This window comes from Schistocerca cancellata, chromosome 8 (genome assembly GCF_023864275.1).
Source record: "Schistocerca cancellata isolate TAMUIC-IGC-003103 chromosome 8, iqSchCanc2.1, whole genome shotgun sequence".
NCBI classification, from domain to species: Eukaryota; Metazoa; Arthropoda; class Insecta; order Orthoptera; family Acrididae; genus Schistocerca; species Schistocerca cancellata.
This window is the reverse complement of record NC_064633.1, coordinates 493,146,653-493,164,232: the sequence shown is the minus strand read 5'-3', so window position 1 is coordinate 493,164,232 and position 17,580 is coordinate 493,146,653. Positions and strand designations below refer to the sequence as shown.

At 39.8% G+C, this 17,580-nt stretch overlaps 1 protein-coding gene across 2 annotated transcripts in view; it reads left to right on the top strand.

The window, feature by feature from the left end:
- The window catches only part of LOC126095197 (cytoplasmic FMR1-interacting protein), a 159,206-nt gene that overhangs the window by 111,269 nt on the left and 30,357 nt on the right, over positions 1-17,580 (top strand). For both annotated transcript variants that reach the window (XM_049909930.1, XM_049909929.1), the window contains one exon: positions 3,668-3,859. In XM_049909930.1, coding sequence (XP_049765887.1) covers positions 3,668-3,859 — 192 coding nt within the window. The remainder of the gene's footprint in view (positions 1-3,667; positions 3,860-17,580) is intronic.

Sequence of the window (17,580 nt, the reverse complement as noted above, 5' to 3'; positions counted from 1 at the left end):
TTATATTCGTATTATTCTTGTGCCTAATAGTGATACAGTCAGAAATGAAGCACGGCAATTGACTAGATTTTTAAATCTAAGATGACTCTAATTTCTGTGCAGAATGTAATGTACTAAAGAGGCATCTGCAAAGATTTTCAAACGGAGAAAAATTTTCGCTTAACTCTCGTTCAGAGCATCTTCTGTCATACGCATTCTATTATTTGGTTCTCGTTGATCATTATCAAACAAAGCAGCAGTCTCTTGCCATTGTTTCGCTAATGAGACGATTCCTCTCTCCTTTTTTTTTTTTTTTGTGTGTAAGCGGCGGTAGCGTGCACAAAAGCAAGCCATGCCACAAGCGGCGACAGGCCGTAAACACAGAATGCAACAAACAATGAATGGCACAGTATAGTAATACATATTTAGCTTAGAGTGACGTAAACACCTATAACAAAGAGAACAGCACTTACCATATCAAAGAAAAATAAGCAATCAGTTCAAACCAGACGAAGCACATGAAAAAGGAAGGGTACCCGTATAAATATGGACGGAGTGCCTGACGCATAGCAATGGCTACCTGGTATAGCTTAACTGCTAAGCTTACGAATCGAACCAAACTACTGTAGCTGTATCGTCATTCATTCGACCTAAATTGTGTCTCATATTACAATGGACCAACATTGTTTCGATTTGGAGGTGCGGCCTAAAACTTTCTCTCCCCTTGAATTTTGAGTCTCAAATTTCAGGTGCAACTTAGATTCGGGAATTTTTTTTTTTTTTTTCCTTGATTTCGAGCCTCATTTTTCAGGTGCGGCTTAGATTCGAGTGCGCCTTAGATTCGAGTAAATACGGTAAACAGTGCAATTAATTGTCTTCTCTTTAAAACATTGACACTATATTAAAGTTAATGAGTTTTAACCTCTCTACCATCTGTAATTGGAGATGCTGTGTCTCAGTCTAAGTGTAATTAACAGCTTTGTAAAGAAATATTAAGGACAGTAGATGTTATTTGTTCTCGTTGACACATTTATGATTTTACATAAAAGACACCAGCAGACTGCCAGACATGGGTAACCGGTGAGAGTATGGTTAGTATGCCTTTCGCTTATTTCACAGCTTCGGTCTACCACTGCCACATTCCTGTTTTCCAAGACTGAGTGAGATATCATGGTTGTTAAGACGCTGGACTTCATTTAGTGGAATCCTGTGTCAAATCTACATTCAACATCAATGATTTACATTATTGTAGTTTCTCTAAATATCTTAAGGCAAATGGTCCCTTAAAAAAAGGACACTGTCACTCTCCTTCCCCAATCGAAGCTAGCATTCCATCTCCAGTGAACTTGTCATTCATTAAATCTAATCGTCCTTTCTGTTGTTTCTTTTTTTGTGTGTGGAAGTCATCAACTGTTCAGTTTTTGAGGAGAGTGGTGACACATGTATTTGCCTCCATAAATACTGGCGTTCCAGAAAGGCTGCACATGTTGGGCCAGACCATAATCATAAAGTATCTTGTCTGTATTATTCAGGTCCAGTCTTGCTAACAAGGGAACCTCCCCATCGCACCCCCCCCCCCCCCCCCCCCCCCCCCCCCCCCCCCCCCCCCCCCCTCAGATTTAGTTATAAGTTTGCACAGTGGGTAGGCATTGAAAAACTGAACACAGATCAATGGAGAAAACAGGAAGAAGTTGTGTGGAACTATGAAAAAAATAAGCAAAATATACAAACTGAGTAGTCCATGCGCAAGATAGGCAACATCAAGGAGATTATGAGCTCAGGAGCACTGTGGTCCCGTGGTTAGCATGAGCAGCTGCGGAGTGAGAGGTCCTTGGTTCAAGTCTTCCATTGACTAAAAATTTTACTTTCTTTATTTTCGCAAAGTTATTATCTGTCCGTTCGTTCATTAACGTCTCTGTTCACTGTAATAAGTTTAGTGTCTGCGTTTTGCGACCGCACCGCAAAACCGTGCGATTAGTAGATGAAAGGACGTGCCTCTCCAATGGGAACCGAAAACATTTGGTCGCAAGGTCATAGGTCAACCGATTCCTCCACAGGAAAACACGTCTGATATATTCTATACGACGCTGGCGACGGCATGTGCGTCACATGACAGGAATATGTTGTCGACCCACCTAACTTGTACACTTGGTGAATGGGTAAAAAGATTCTTCTACCTTGCCCGATTTAGGTTTTCCTGTGGATGTGATAATCACTCCCAAAAATGTGATGAAAACATAAGAGTTTGTCACATATACTGAAAATAAAAAATTAAACTTTTCACTCGAGGGAAGACTTGAACCTGTGACCTCTCGTTCCGTAGCTGCTCTCGCTAACCACAGGACCACGGCGCTCCTTGGGTCCCATTGTCCTTGATGTTGCCTATCTTCGAGTGGACTACTCAGTTTGTATATTTTATTAATTTTTTTTTTTTATAGTTCCACACAACTTCTTCCTCTTTTCTCGATTGATCTGTGTTCAGTTTTTCAAGGCCTATCCACTGTACCAACTTATAACTAAATCTGAGGGGGGTGTGATGGGGAGATTCCCTTGTAAGATGATTGCCACCAGCACCATATCTACTTGTAATTGACTGGACATTCTCAAGGCTTCCAAAGAAGCCCGTAGGCTCCATCCTCTTGGGATGGGTATCAGCTTGGAGGTTCTATGCTAGGGTATAACACAAGAATTCTTGATTTTAGTCACTGTATGTGTCATCTGCTGCATGTATAGCATACATTTTATTAGAGATCTGCTTGAATTTCTCACTATATTTGTGACCTGTTCTTCTCACTATTGGAGCTGAAATGCGTGCTATGTCATACAAATTTTCACAAAACCTTTTATTATATGGTAGGTGTCATTTATGACTGCATCTAATTGGATCGATGCTTGGAAGCCAATAGTTATCATTGGAGACTGTTGTGTACTGTCTGTATCACAACAGTCTCTCATTTGCCACCTAAAAGACAATTTTATTGAATTCTGCTCAGGGTATCTATGATCTAATTTGTATGTAGTCATTATCAGGTGGTGTTTGTGAGTTACCAGGCAGTGTTTATGACTGTGGATAATCATTTTGAGGCAAACCTTCAGTGTTTTTTATGTCTCAAAATAGTGGATGAATATTTGAACTGTATCACTGAGTTGAATGCCAATTCGACAGGTAACTTCCTACACCATGAAGCCTTAGTGTGTGCCCAGCTTAAGCTTGAAATGTCACTTCAGAGCATATTGACAGGCTGAGCAGTGCATACATGCCACAGTGTCTCGTTCGTGACTGGAGACTCTGCTGAATTAAACTGATGGGGGGAAATTTACTCTTACATCTATTACATAACTCATCTGTACATAGAGACATCCATTTTTTTCAAAAGAGCATTTAGAAAGAGAATTCTGATCAAAAAATAATGAACTGTGCTAGTCATGAGGATGGTGCAAAATGTTTTGTTAGCAGTTTATGTAGAGTGACTAAGATTGGTACAAAATGCAAGAGTGCATTTTTTGTAAGTATTATTTTGTTAGTTGAAAAGTTCAGTAATGAATAGTCTATTTTGCTTGGGGGAAATCTTAATGTAAGTGCGCATATCCTGCAACATAACAATGGTATGTGAAGGCAACACTTCGTAATCATAAACTTGAGAATTTGGAAAAAAAAAAAAAATTATAATTTACAATTTGATTGCAGGATTTGTTGGGCCACACCATTTTCGTACCATGTGTGCCTTGCTGGGATATCAAGGAATAGCTGTAGTAATGGAGGAGCTTCTGAAAATTGTTAAGAGCTTAATACAAGGAAATTTATTGCAATTCACAAAGACACTGATGGATGCAATGCCTAAAGTATGCAAATTACCTCGATATGATTATGGATCTCCAGGTATGTACTTCATGTTAGTTTTCTGTAAGCTTTGGTAGTTGTCATTATTTGGAAAAGATTTGACGAGTAAATGAACTTGAAAAAATATTGAGTTTCATCTGTAAGTATCTGGCAAGTTATTAAACATTAAGTCTCTTGATATAGGGAGCCATATTATTAAAAGTAAATACTGTATTGAACTTTCATGGCTGGCATTGCAACTTCATAAAATAGATAGACGAAGAAGTTAAAGAGAAGGCGTGGTGGAGCTGAGAAACACAGGAAAACCCAACAGTTGGAAGGAAGGAGAAATGGAATAATACATAGCTCTGTAATGTTAGTGTAGAATACACATTTAATAACACGTACATGGTATTCAGTGTTTCTATAGATATGTATCAGCCTATCATACAATGTTTCTCCAAATGACCAACCACTGTATAACTATAAGATACTCAGATGAAATTATGACAACGCAGGGGTATATTTTAAACTGTCAATGCTAGTCCTTCATTATGGCATGGAAAGGGGAAAAATTGGTACCTACCAATTTGCATTACCAGAGTCCATGAAGCCCTCTGTAGTAGTTGAAATCTTAGCATCAGTCAACCCATTGAATTAATCATGTATGTTCAGAATTCACACTAGCAGCGTGTTCTTTGTTGAGGGTGGTGAGTTGTTATATTAACAGCCAAACTCTGCAGTGTTCTAGCTTTGTGAGCTTGCACAGTATCTCAAGTTAACCACATCATGGTCAGCTATCAACTGGTGTGACTCAGTGTGCTGCCCATTGTTAGGTACAGGACACACAAGGACTTCGGTTAATCTGTATTGATAGTTGAGTCAGTTACCTGCAGGATATGTGAGAGACTGTGATTGAACATTTGGCATACCCTTGATATGATAATAAGATCTAAACCCAGTGGCCCATACATTGAACAGACTGCTTACCATAAGATCGTGTGAAACGTTATGAAGAGAAAGTCGCACAGTGGAAACTACTGAACATCTGAAGTCAAACAGGGGTGGTCAGTTAAACATGAAATATGGGTACTGTAGCTCACTTCCATATAATGGTAGGTTTCATCGAACTACAAAATGAAACCAAAGATAGCAGTAACATCTTGTTTATTACTAAGATGAATTAACTTGATTCCAATCACTGATTGGCAAAATAAATAATTATAAAATGCACAAGGTCCGAATGAATTACAAAAGCTACATGATAATCACTTGGCACAGATGGATGAAATTGGAAAGGACATGATACAATTACCTACGAAACTGCCAATGATTCATGAATTAGTCAACATTTTACATCTACATGACTACTCTGCAATTCACAATTAAGTACCTAATTGCAGGGGATTCACCGAACCACCTTCAAGCTATTTCTCTACCTTTCCACTCTTGAACAGCACACAGGAAAAACAAACTGTAAAGCCTTTATGTGCAAGCTCTGGTTTCTGTTATTTTATTACAACAATCATTTCTCCATATGTAGGTAGTCGCCAACAATATATTTTTGCATTCAGAGGAGAAGTTTGTTACTGAAATTTTGTGAAAGGATCCTCCTGCAATGAAAATTGTCTTTGTTTTAACGATTGCCAAGCCAGTTAATGTATCATATCTGTAACATTCTCTCCCCTATTTCACAGTAATACAATACGAGCTGCCCTTCTTTGAACTTTCTCGATATCCTCCATCAATCCTATCTTACACAGATCCAACAATGTGCAGCATTACTCTAGAACAGGACAGACAAGTGTAGTATAGTCAGTCTCTTTAGTAGACCTGTTGTGACTTAAAAGTGTTCCACCAATATACCACAGACTTTAGTTAGCCTACCAATATACAGGATGCCCCATTTATCACGACCACCCTAAATAACTGTTTGTCCAGAAGCAGATTACAAAATGTTTCAAGTAAATGTTCTTTAGCCGTCAGGGGGACATCAATCAGCATGATTGCCTTTGTTGTAGCTTTGTTTTTTACAGTGATATGAACAGCAGTATGACTTTTTTAAATGGCACCCTCTATTTTTTATTCAGTAATTCATTTCCTCACCTAAAGACCTATTCGAAAATGTATCACTGAAACACAATGTTATTAATTACATAACGCAACATAGACTTTGAGCCCAGGATCACAGACTTGTCCACTTGCTGAAGTTGTCAGAAAACAAATGAAAACCAAGTAAAAAAATTGACTATGACTCTCCTGTACCGTTGCCCAGGAGTAGAACATTCAAAGGTGCTCAAGTGGTGACCCTGGACACCGATAAACTGGTGCACTCATTGAATGAATGAAAGAATTATTTACTGCTTCCAGTGTTGCCTGCTGAAGAGAATTACAAGCAAGCATGATATGTTCCTGCATGTCCTCTGTTGTTGGAATATCGCTATAGACAACGTCTTTAATGCATCCCCAAAGAAAAAAGTCCAGTGGATTTAAATCAGGAGACCTAGCAGGCCAAGTAACTGTTCCTCCTCAACCAATCCACCTGGCAGAATACCTTCGGTTCAGAACATGATGTTCACGTGAGCCATTATGTGCTGAACATGCATCGTGTTGATACCACATAAGAGTCTGGTTCTTAGCGGCACTTCATCGAGAAGAGGAGGAATAATTTGTCTGAGGAAGATGGCATACACTATGCTGTTTAGACTACCATTGATGAAATAAGGGCCAATAATTGTAGTACCAAGCATCCCACACCAGACGTTAACTCTCCATTGACGCTGATGTTCCACCTGTCTAAGCCATCGTGGGTTGTCACTGGGCCAATAATGCATGTTCCTTGTATTTACCTGTCCTTTGTTTGAGAAGGAACATTCATCAGTAAATAGAACATTGGAGAAGAAGTTCAGGTTGGCGAGGTTTTGTTGCTGTGCCCACTGACACAACTGTACACGATTCTGGAAATCATTCCCATGCAATTCTTAATGTAGGTGTACATGGTAAGGATGGAACCAGTGACGTGTAAGAATACGATGTACACTGGTTGTAGGAATGCCAATCTCGTGTTCAAGCTGCCGTGTGCTCACTTGTGGATTCATACCAATGGAAGCGAGAACAGTAACTTCGGCAGCTTTGTCTGTGCGAGTGATACAATGGTTGCGTTATCGTGTGCTGAAACTTCCGATTTCCTGAAGCGTTGCAACAAGACGAGAAAACTTCCAGTGGGAAGGTGGGTTCTTGTCAGGATATCGCTCGGTGTATAGTTCCACTGCCTGCATAACATTTCGCCTACCTTCAACAACAATAAAAGAAACGTTATGTTGATGCAGTTTGTAGGAAGGACAGCCTTTACTGTATGCCTACTTTACGCAACAGTATTTAAAAGGACTAAACTACTGTACTAAATGTACCCATACATAAGAAAACAGTACTGCAATTACTGTTCTATTAACTTAAATTCCCCATAGATGAGTAGAGCATTTCTGCCTTCTCTTTGTTGGTGTACTTTCTACTCACACAACTCTTCAACTGATGATGATTGATGGAATGACAGGTGTGCATTCTACTTATGTTTACATTTGTCCTCTGTCAACGTCAGCACAAGGATCTGTTCCATTACCCTGAGTACCTGCACTAAGTGCTGGGAGCATCAACATCAGTGTTGTGTTATGTAATTAATAATGTTGTGTTTCAGTGAATGGTACACTGTGATACATCTGAGGTCTTTAGGAGAGGGAATGAATTACCGAATAAAAAATACAGGGTGCCATTTAAAAAAGTAATACCGCTGTTCATATCTTTGTAAAAACCAAAGCTACAATGAAGGCAATCATGCTGATTGATGCCCCCTGATGGCTAAAGAACATTTGCTTGAAACAGTTTGTAATTTGCATCTGGACAAACAGTTTTTTAGGGTGGCCAAGATAAATGGGCCATCCTGCATACGTCTTCGGTTAGTTTTCTCTTTGTGACCATTCCAGTGTATGTTATTCACAACTGTGATCCCCCAAGTATTCAGTTGACTCCACAGCCATTAGAGTTGTGTGATTTATTGTGTAACCAAAATGTAGCAGATTCCTTTTAGTACACATGTGGATGACTTAACACTTTTCATCACTGTGAGTCAGTTGCCACTTTTTGCACCATACAGCTGACTTGTCTAAACCATTTTGCAATTGGTTTTGCTTATCTGACGACTTTACAAGATGGCAAATGAAAGTATCACCTGCAAACAACTTACAGTGGCTGGTCAGTTCATTTATATAGATTAGAAATGGCAGAAATCCTATCACCACTGCCTTGGGGAATGCCAGATGTCACTTCTCTGTGACTTCATGACATTTCAACAGTTACTACAAACTGCAACCTTCCTGACAAGAAATCATTAATCCAGTTGCACAACTGAGACATGCAATTTGATTAGAATTCACTTGTGAGGAATGATGTCAAAAGCCTTCCTGGAAATCTGGAATTATGGAATCAAATTGAGACCCCCTGTTGACAGCACTCATTACTTCATGTGAATAAAGAGCTAGTTGTGTTTCACAAGAACAGTATTTTCTGAATCTGTGCTGACTGTTTATCAATAAATTGTTTTCTCTGTGGTAATTCATAATGTTTGAACACACATATATTTCAGAATTCTACAGCAAAAGTCTGTTAGTGATATGGGTATGTAATTCAGTAGATAATTTAGATTTCCTTTCTTGAGTATTCATGTGACCTCCGCAACTTTCCAGTCTTTAAGTATGGTTCTTTCGTTGAGCGAGCAGTTGCATATGATGGAGCTGTAAGACTGTAATTGGTATACTACCTGAATTGAAAAACTTCCTTTGATTAAGTGATTTAAACTGCTTTGCTGCACTGATGATATCTGTTTCTAAGTTACTCATATTGGCAGCTGTATTTGATTTGAATTCTGAAACATTTACTTATCTTCTTTGGACTTTCAGAAAGCCGAGTTTAGTAACTCCATTGTAGAGGCATTATCTTTAGTAACATTACCATTGATATCGTGCAGCAAAGGTATAGATTGTGTTGGCGGCTTGTATACTTTAAACAGGACCAGAACCTTTTCGAATTTTCTGCTAGGTTTTGTGACAGAGTTTCTTTGTGTAAACTATTGAAAGCATCTCACATTGAAGTCCATGCTAAATTTCGAAAACATCGCCAATCTTGGAGATTTTGTCTTCTTTTAAATTTGGCATGCCTTTTTGGCATTTCCACAACAATGTTCTCACCTGTTTTGTGTACCATGGGGGTTCAACACAATTTGCTTTACATTTCTCAGTAGCTCCCAATACTATTTCTTTGAATTTAAGCCACTTCTTGTCTATGCTTACACAGACAATGTAGAAGAAGAGGAGACTGTCTTTTATGAACACATTAAGTGAAATTTTTATCTGCCTTTTTAGATAGACATATTATGAGTTGGGTTTTACAATATTCAGTCTTGTTACGATGACCTGGTGACCCTGTAGTGCAAGTCGAGGAATCTGCAGGCTACATGGTCACAGAACTATCTGAGTCTCTGATTCTGTGTATCCGTCATGAGCTTTCTATTTGCCCAGTCTTATTTGTTGTTTCGGCAACCATTCGCACTTTGAGTGGGCTCCTGAACTAATTGCTCAAAGGAATTTGCAGAGAAAGCATTCAGTAAAATTTTGGGTGATATTTTATGCTTACCACCACCTTTGAAGACGTAATTTTGCCTACATGTTGAGGAGACATTGATGTCACCACCAATTATAATTGTATGAGTGGGGTACTTATTTGAAACGAGGCTAAAGTTTTCTTTGAACTGTTCACCTGAGTCTAGTGTTTAGTAAAAGGAACCAATTATTAATTTATTCAGGTTATCAAGTTTAACCTCTACCTGTACTAACTCACAGTATGTCAATTTTATGACAAATAAACTACTTCTGACAGCAGCAAACATGCCGACACCAACTATATTTAATCTGTCATTTCTGAAATCCGTTAGATGCTTTGTAAAAATTTCCGCAGAACTTATCTCTGGATTCAGCCAGCGTTCAGTACCCATGGCGATATGAGCTGCAGTGTTTTCTATTAGCACTTGGAGCTAGTTTTTTCCCAACACAGTTTTGACAGTTGACAACTATAACACTGACTGCTGCTACGTTATGCTCATCCTGTTTTTGCTGTGTGCCCTTCTACACTAATGCCCTTTCTGTAATTTCCTGAGATGAGATGCACTAACCTAAAATCTGCCCAGTCCCTTCGATGAGGGCCTGGTACCCATGTAGCCAACTCCTGCGTGTAATGGTAGCCACCTCCTGTGTTTAATGGATCCCTGATCTATTAAGCGGAACCTGAAACCCCATCACCATATGGCAGAAGTGGAGGGATCTGTAGCCTACATGGTAACAGAACCATCTGGGCACCTGCTTCAGACCCTCCTCTTGGCTCTGTATTAAAGGTCTGCAGTTGGTCCAGTCAATGATGTAACAGATGGTGAGCTCTGCCTTCATCTCACAAGCAAGACTGGCAGTTTTTACCACTTCAGCTAACCACCTGAAGCCAGAGAGAACCTATTCTGATTCAAAGCAACACACATCGTCAGCACCAACATCAGCCATCATGTGCAGTTTGCTGCACCCTGTGCTCTTCATGGCATTTGGAACCACCTGTTCCACATCTGGGATGACTCCGTCTGGTATGCACATGGAATGTACAATTGACTTCTTCCCCTCCTCGGCAGTCATATCCCCAAGAGGCCCTATTACAAGCCTAACATTGGAGCTCCCAACTACCAGTAATCCCACTCTCTGTAACTCCCCAGAACTTGCAGGCCAAGACTTCGCCTCAAACAGGGCAAGTGACTGCATCTGGCTGAAGATCTTTATCAGACGCAGATATCACCTGAAACCTGTTTCATAGAAAATCATGGAGGCCCTCCAATCGGCCCCCTGGAAAGTCTTTTGCTGCCTGCCTTACCTTGGAACAAGTTCCCACTCAACCACAGATGAGGGTTCAATCTCAGTGTGGGCAGTAACCAGGGCGGCCATAGTAGTGGATCAATTGGGCAACAGGTGATAGTGCTGGATATTCCTCACCCACATTCAGCCCCACACAATGACGCCCATTGGCAACAGCCTCAAGCTGCGTGATTAAAGCCAGCACCTACTGGGGCTGTGACCAAACAGTCATCAACTCAGCTCTCATCAGAATTAAGCAATCACAGTTCCTATCCACACTAAAGATGATAGAAATATGCACTAGAAATTTGTTAAAATGTGGAAACATGCAAATAATTTACAGTATCAATTTAAAAAGGACACTGGAAATCAAAGTTAAGTCGCTTTTTATTAGAAGCTGTGTCAACTCACAATTGAATCAGTGGACTTTGCTACAGGGTCATAAGCTACTACCTAACTCAGATTAAAGAGCAGAACCAAAAATGTAGATGCAAGCAACAGTTCCCTTGTTAAGCACTTGCAGTGTGTAACTAGCTGACTGCGTGAATTAATTTACAAAAGCAAAGCCCTAACTTGTAACAAACATCTTTGCAGTCCCTTTACAAAGACCCATGCAAATGCAGGTCTTGCTTGTCATCATTCTAAACCTTGGGTGCAGAAGATAACTACAGTGATAGCTAAAAGTTATAATTTCAGCCCAGGGTATTGTCAGAGACAAAGCAACTCCTCCTAAACAGATCTAAAATGAACTACTCCTTTTCTGGAGATCTAAGGCTTAGTATCCATGTGCTCTGCTTCTCAAAATCCTGCTGGTTCTGCCAACACCATATTCTCTTTAGCCAATTGTGTTAGACCTTCTGAGATCTGACCAAGGAAAAATTTATAACATTAGCAACCTGCTGTGATTAACCAGTAATACACATTGCTCTCTTAGAGTGGGGCAGAAAAGAGAACTTCTCTCCCACCATGAGAGTGGTTTTATGTTGCGCTCAATGATAGTAGCCACACGTACGCACTCGCAAGTCTTCCTCCGTGCTACGAAAATAATTCTGATGAAGTTTGCTTCAATTCTTACAGGAAATTAGCAAATTTTTAGATATTTATTCACTGCCTTATAATACAGTGCACCAGCCAAAATGCAGCTCCACTGTGAATGCTGTTCTCAAACACTGGGTGAGTTGGTTGACATTCACAAGCAACTGGAAATGGCTCCGACTACTGTCAAACAAGTGGCAGCTGCTGTGACTCTGTGTGTTGGAAGAGCTCCTAAGAGTTGTGTATCTGTGATACCAGTATGAGAGGTACCTCAATACTATCATCTCCTGTGGTTACTGTCTTCTCTGCAGAAAGTACAGGATCTAACATTACTTGTCAACTTGACTATGAGGGGTGGGTCAATGGTAGATCTAGGTGTCCTGTATGGGGTGGACAGGGACTAATGAGGACTCGGGCTGTTGTATCCCCCAACCAACAGATTTGAAGTGCTATCTCTCACTGAAACTACAACTGAGCCAGTGGGACTCATTTCATCTGTTTCGGGGAAACTTGTTTTGTCTGGTTTCAAGAGGAGTCAAACCCCAAAGGGCAAGGATCTCTTAATCGCCGGCAGTTCATACATACGGCAAATGATGGTACCTCTTAGGGAAATGGCAGCAAGGGACAGGAAAGGACACCAGGTGCACTCAGTGTGTATGCTTGGGGGTCTCATTCAATACGTTGAAGAGGTATCTTCCAGCAGCCATTAAGGGAATAGGTTGCAACCTACTGCAGATTGTGGCACACATTGGAACACATGATGTCTGTTGTCTGGGCTCTTAGGTCATACTCGGGTCATTCCAGCAATTGACAGAGAGGGTTTAGAAGACCAACCTTGTGCACGGAGTTTCAGCGAAGCTCCCAATTTGCAACATTGTCCCCAGAACTGATTGTGGCCCTTTGGTTCTGACTCGAGTGGAAGGACTGAACCAGAGATTCGAAAGTTCTGTGACAATCTAGGCTGCAACTTCCTGGAGTTGCGCCATAGGGCTGAGAACTGTAGCGTCCCCCTAAATAGGTCAGGTGTGCACTAATATCAGAGCCTGCTACTTAGGTAGGTTTTTTTTTTTAGATTATATGACTCTCCATCCAATCCAGATAATTATTGCTGTAGGAAACCCAGAAGTATCAGTGTAACATTTCCTCCCACAGGTGAGAGTATTAAAATCCTAATGGTAAACTGCCAAAGCATTCACAACAAAGTGCCAGAGTTCGAAGTGTTCATGAAAAGCAGCTGACGTAATATTAGGTACAGAAAGTTGGTTGAAACCTGAAATTGATAGCAGTGAGATTTTTGGGGATAATTGAAGTTTATATTGAAAGTATATGCAAATGGGAAACTGAGGTGGTGTATTTGTCGACTCGAAACTCAAATCCTTGGAGATAGAAATTGAAGCTGCATGTAAGATTGTTTGGACAAGACTCAGTATCAGAGTTGGGCATAATATGATATTCAGATCCTTCTGTCGCCCACCAAACTCATCTCCTGATGTAACTTAAAACTTTAGAGAAAAACTCAATTCATTTGTATGTAAGTTCCCAATTATACTGTAATCATTGGCAGAAACTTTAATCGTACAACAACTGGAAAAATTACAGTTTTGTTAGTGTTGGGCATGATAAGATATTCTGTGAAACATTATTAAATAACTTCTCTGAAAACTACCTAGAACAGATAGTTAGGAGCCCCACTCATGATGTAAGTATATTTGGTGTAACGGAAACAAACAGACTTGACCTCTTTGAGAATGTCCACGTCAAAACTGGTATCAACAACCATGATGCAACTGTGGTGACAATGATTTCCAAAGTACAAAGGACAACTAAAGCAAGCAGAAAGATATCTGTGTTCAGTAAACTAGATAAAAAAATCCGTAGTATCTTTCTAAAGGAGGTACTTGAAACTTTCAGCACAGGTCAGGAGCATGTAGACGAATTATGGCTCGGCTCAAGTTTAAAAGTAGGTCACCTTGCACTGGATAGATGTGTGCCCAGGGAACCTCCATGGTCACTGTAAAGAAACTTCTGAAGAAACAGAGACAACTTCATGATAGGTGGAAAACAAAGTGTAGGACTAAAGATAGAGACATGCTGAATGAAACACGTTTGGCTGTCAAGAGAGCAATGCACGATGTCTTCAGTGACTACCATAGCAGAATATTGTCAAATGATCTTTTGAAAAACCCAAAGAAATTTTGGTTGTATATAAAGTGTGCTAGTAGGACCGAAGTTAGTATCCAGTCCCTAGCAAATGACAGGAACTGAAATTGTGAGCAGCAAAGTAAAAGCTGAAGTGCTTAACTTTGTTTTCAGATGTTCCTTTTCAAAGAAAAACCCAGGAGAATTGCCCCAGTTTAACTGTCATACCACTGGAAAAAGAAAGGAATAAGTATTAGTGTCTGTGATGTTGAGAAACAACTGAATTGTTAAAGCTCCAGAGCCCAGTGGAATGCCTGGAATTCTATGCTGAATTTGTGGACTCTCTTCTAACATTAATCTGTTGTAGATCTCTCATACAAAAAAAAACATGCCCAGTTTTTGGAAAAAAGCATGCCACTTCTATCTACAAGAAAGTGATCCACTAAACTACTGTCCAATATCCTTGACATTGATTTTTTGTAGAATATTAGAATACATTCTGAGCTCAAACATTTTGAGGTATCTTGAACAAAATGACCTTAGTGCCAAACAGCACAGATTCCATCAACATCAGTCTTGTGCAACCCAACTTGTATTTTTCTCACATGACATACTGAAAGCTTTGGATCAAGGCAGTCAGGTAGATGCAGTATTTTTTGATTTCTGAAAAGCATTTGACTCAATCCCAATTCTACAGTCAATGGCAAATACGATGTTCTTAAAAAAAAAACTTTTCAAGTTTAACATCAAAAGCGTCACTAGTTTTGTTTTTAGTTCATCAGGTTCTATGGTACCATGCAAACCAAAGTACTTGGACACGAATCATCTAATGATATAATCTCCAGAAAACTGATAGAAAATTTTAAAATTCAAGAAATAAGTCTACAAGAATTTCAAAACGGGCCGGAAAATCTTTGCTTAAGTATGTGTGATAAATAATAACATTCATGGCTATAAACTAGGGGCAACCAAGATTTCGGCTTGCGGGCCCTGCCCGGGCCCCAGTGCCCAAGCACTCCACCTCACTTCATGTTTCCCCCACCACCACACAACAGTATGTGAGCGCAAGGAAGAGGAAGGGGGAAAAACTGTGAATGCGCTACATTTAAATGGCAGTGTAGCCGCACTGCATATGTTATGGTTTTATATTTCGAATTTATCACCAACATAGATCACAAACAAAACAAATTTTCAGTATTATTTAATTATTTTTGGTGCACTGGAGACATAATATAATTTTTATCTGGTACAGACTGTCGGCATACGGACAGACGCAGACAATTTCGCAGAGATTCACACCCAAGTTGTCATGTAATTATGACGTATTTAGTTTCATAATAAAAAAAAGATCTTTCACCCAAATGTGTCGATCAAAATATTGTAGAACTTTTGCTACCTCATTATGGAGACTTGGAAACTCCACCTGAGGAAAGTAAAGTAAATGTACTGGACAGTTTTAACATAAAAAGATTTGTCATTAAAACTGGAGTTACCTTGCAGGTCAATCTGCTACATCAGCCCAGGCATGGCGGCCTCTCAACTGAAATGGCAAATGGTCTCAAAAATAGCACAGAAACAGATGTAAGACTGACACTGTACTCAAAATCTTTATAAAACTGTCCTCATAATTTTTTCAAGGTCACAATGAATTCTTCAAACCTGGCATTTTCTTTAACGGTAGTGAACCTAGAGAAGTGGACTGTCTTCATCAGAATGTGTCCATTCTGCTATGCTATTTTCTTTTTAATACATCCCCATCAAATCAGAAAATAAGTTACCTTGCAATGTCTCACTGTGAGCAGTGTACAGTCAAGTCTACTTAAAATGCAAAGTCTGCAATCCATTCCATATGTTCTAATTTTCATTCCTGCACTCCTTTTTCCTTCATAAATTCAACAATAGCGAGTTATAATTTGAAAAATCATTCCAGCCATGGCCCTTGACTTAACCAACATACTTTGTAATAATATGTGAAGTCTCCCTACTCTTCGTTCCGTTCCATCAAAGACAGTTGCGACTGACAATGGAATAATGCATGCGACTTCAGATATTTTACTGTTCATATGACTAATTTCTACACATACTCCAGGCTTGCAAATTTATCACAAAGTGCCCACACACGCTGAACACGTGAAGTTTGCACACTGTAGCCGGTTTTACTCTAAACTGCTGTCAGGAATTTCTGTACAGAATAGAAGGAATATGCTACAAGGAAGTCTTTTATTAACATAGATTTTAAAATATGGTGTTTCTTGCTCAAAGTTCCATTTCAGTTGAAAGCCCATTAAAATTAAAACTTCAAAAATAGTACAGTCCTTTCTTCTCAGTGGTTAAGGAAGAGTTACCCAAGTAAAAAGTGGTTTATGTTCAGCCTTCACTCAGTCAATGTGACACTTCTTTTGTATGAGTCCATAGTGTTAACTACAATTCCCAAAAGGCAACAGATGTGAAATCGTAGCAGAGTTATGATTCCAAGACACTTTAACAATGAGCTGCATGAACTGAAACTTCAGATTATTATGACAGCCTTACTCTTGGCTTGGCTTTTAATACACAGGGTTACCCAAATTATAGTACTATGTGGGAATGTAGTGACTTCCAGCCACTCAGGGCCTTGTGGAAATGCAGTGACATAAGTTGAAAATTTGTGCCAGACTGGGATTTGAATCTGTGTTTACTGCTTTTCATGAGCTGTTGGCTTAACTGCTTTTGCCATACAGACACAGCCCCTGACCAATTCAAATTTCCAACTTATCACATGTTGCAATGCAGCATCCCTCGTCCACTTACCCCGTACTCACAAATTATTGATTCCCATAGGAGTTTGAACGATTTTAGTCCATCCACATTTAAGCAAAGGTCATGAGTCCATCACACTACCACAGAAATGTGTGTATATACAGGTAGTGTCTGTTCTGTCTGCTGGCTCCATGATATTTGCTTCAGTGCAGATGCACTAAAATCATCCAAACTCCTACGGGAATTGTGAGCAGGGGATTAATGGACGAGAGACACTGCATTGCAGCATGTGATAAGTTGGAAATTTGAGTTGGTCAGGGCCGTGTCTGGCTGACCGAAGTGGTTAAGGCAACCGCTCATAAAAACTAGTAAATCTGGGTTCGAGTCCCAGTCCGGCACGAATTATCAACTTTTGCTATTGCATTTCCACACTGCCCTGTGCGGCTGGGAGTCACTAGTTTCCCATCCGTACTTTTATTTCCTTCTCATTCCTCTTTTTCATATACAAGTTATGCCTGGAGTTATGGCAACCAATTCAGAGGGCCAACTTCCAATCACCAGCAGCATTGTGGATCGTTCCTCAGTCTCAGACAGTTGGTTTATTGGTCTTAGCCAAACTAGACGAGTCCTAGGAGGCTGTCTAAGGAGTTTCAAGAAAATTGTTGCACCATTTAGCACTTCAGACCGATATGTCAGTAGTATCTGATCAACTAGTTGTGCACAAAAGCTAACTGAAACTTTAGGAAGTAATGATACTGCATCCACTCCTTGTGCCAGTACTACAATTGGCTGTTGCTATCTGTGCATGATGGAGAAAATGAAGCATGGCTGTGTTTGCCAGGATATGTGAAATCACAGAAGAGTTGACACTGGAATTGTGAAAATTCTCATCAGATACAGCAAGAACTCCTGCATTATGTGAAAACAGGA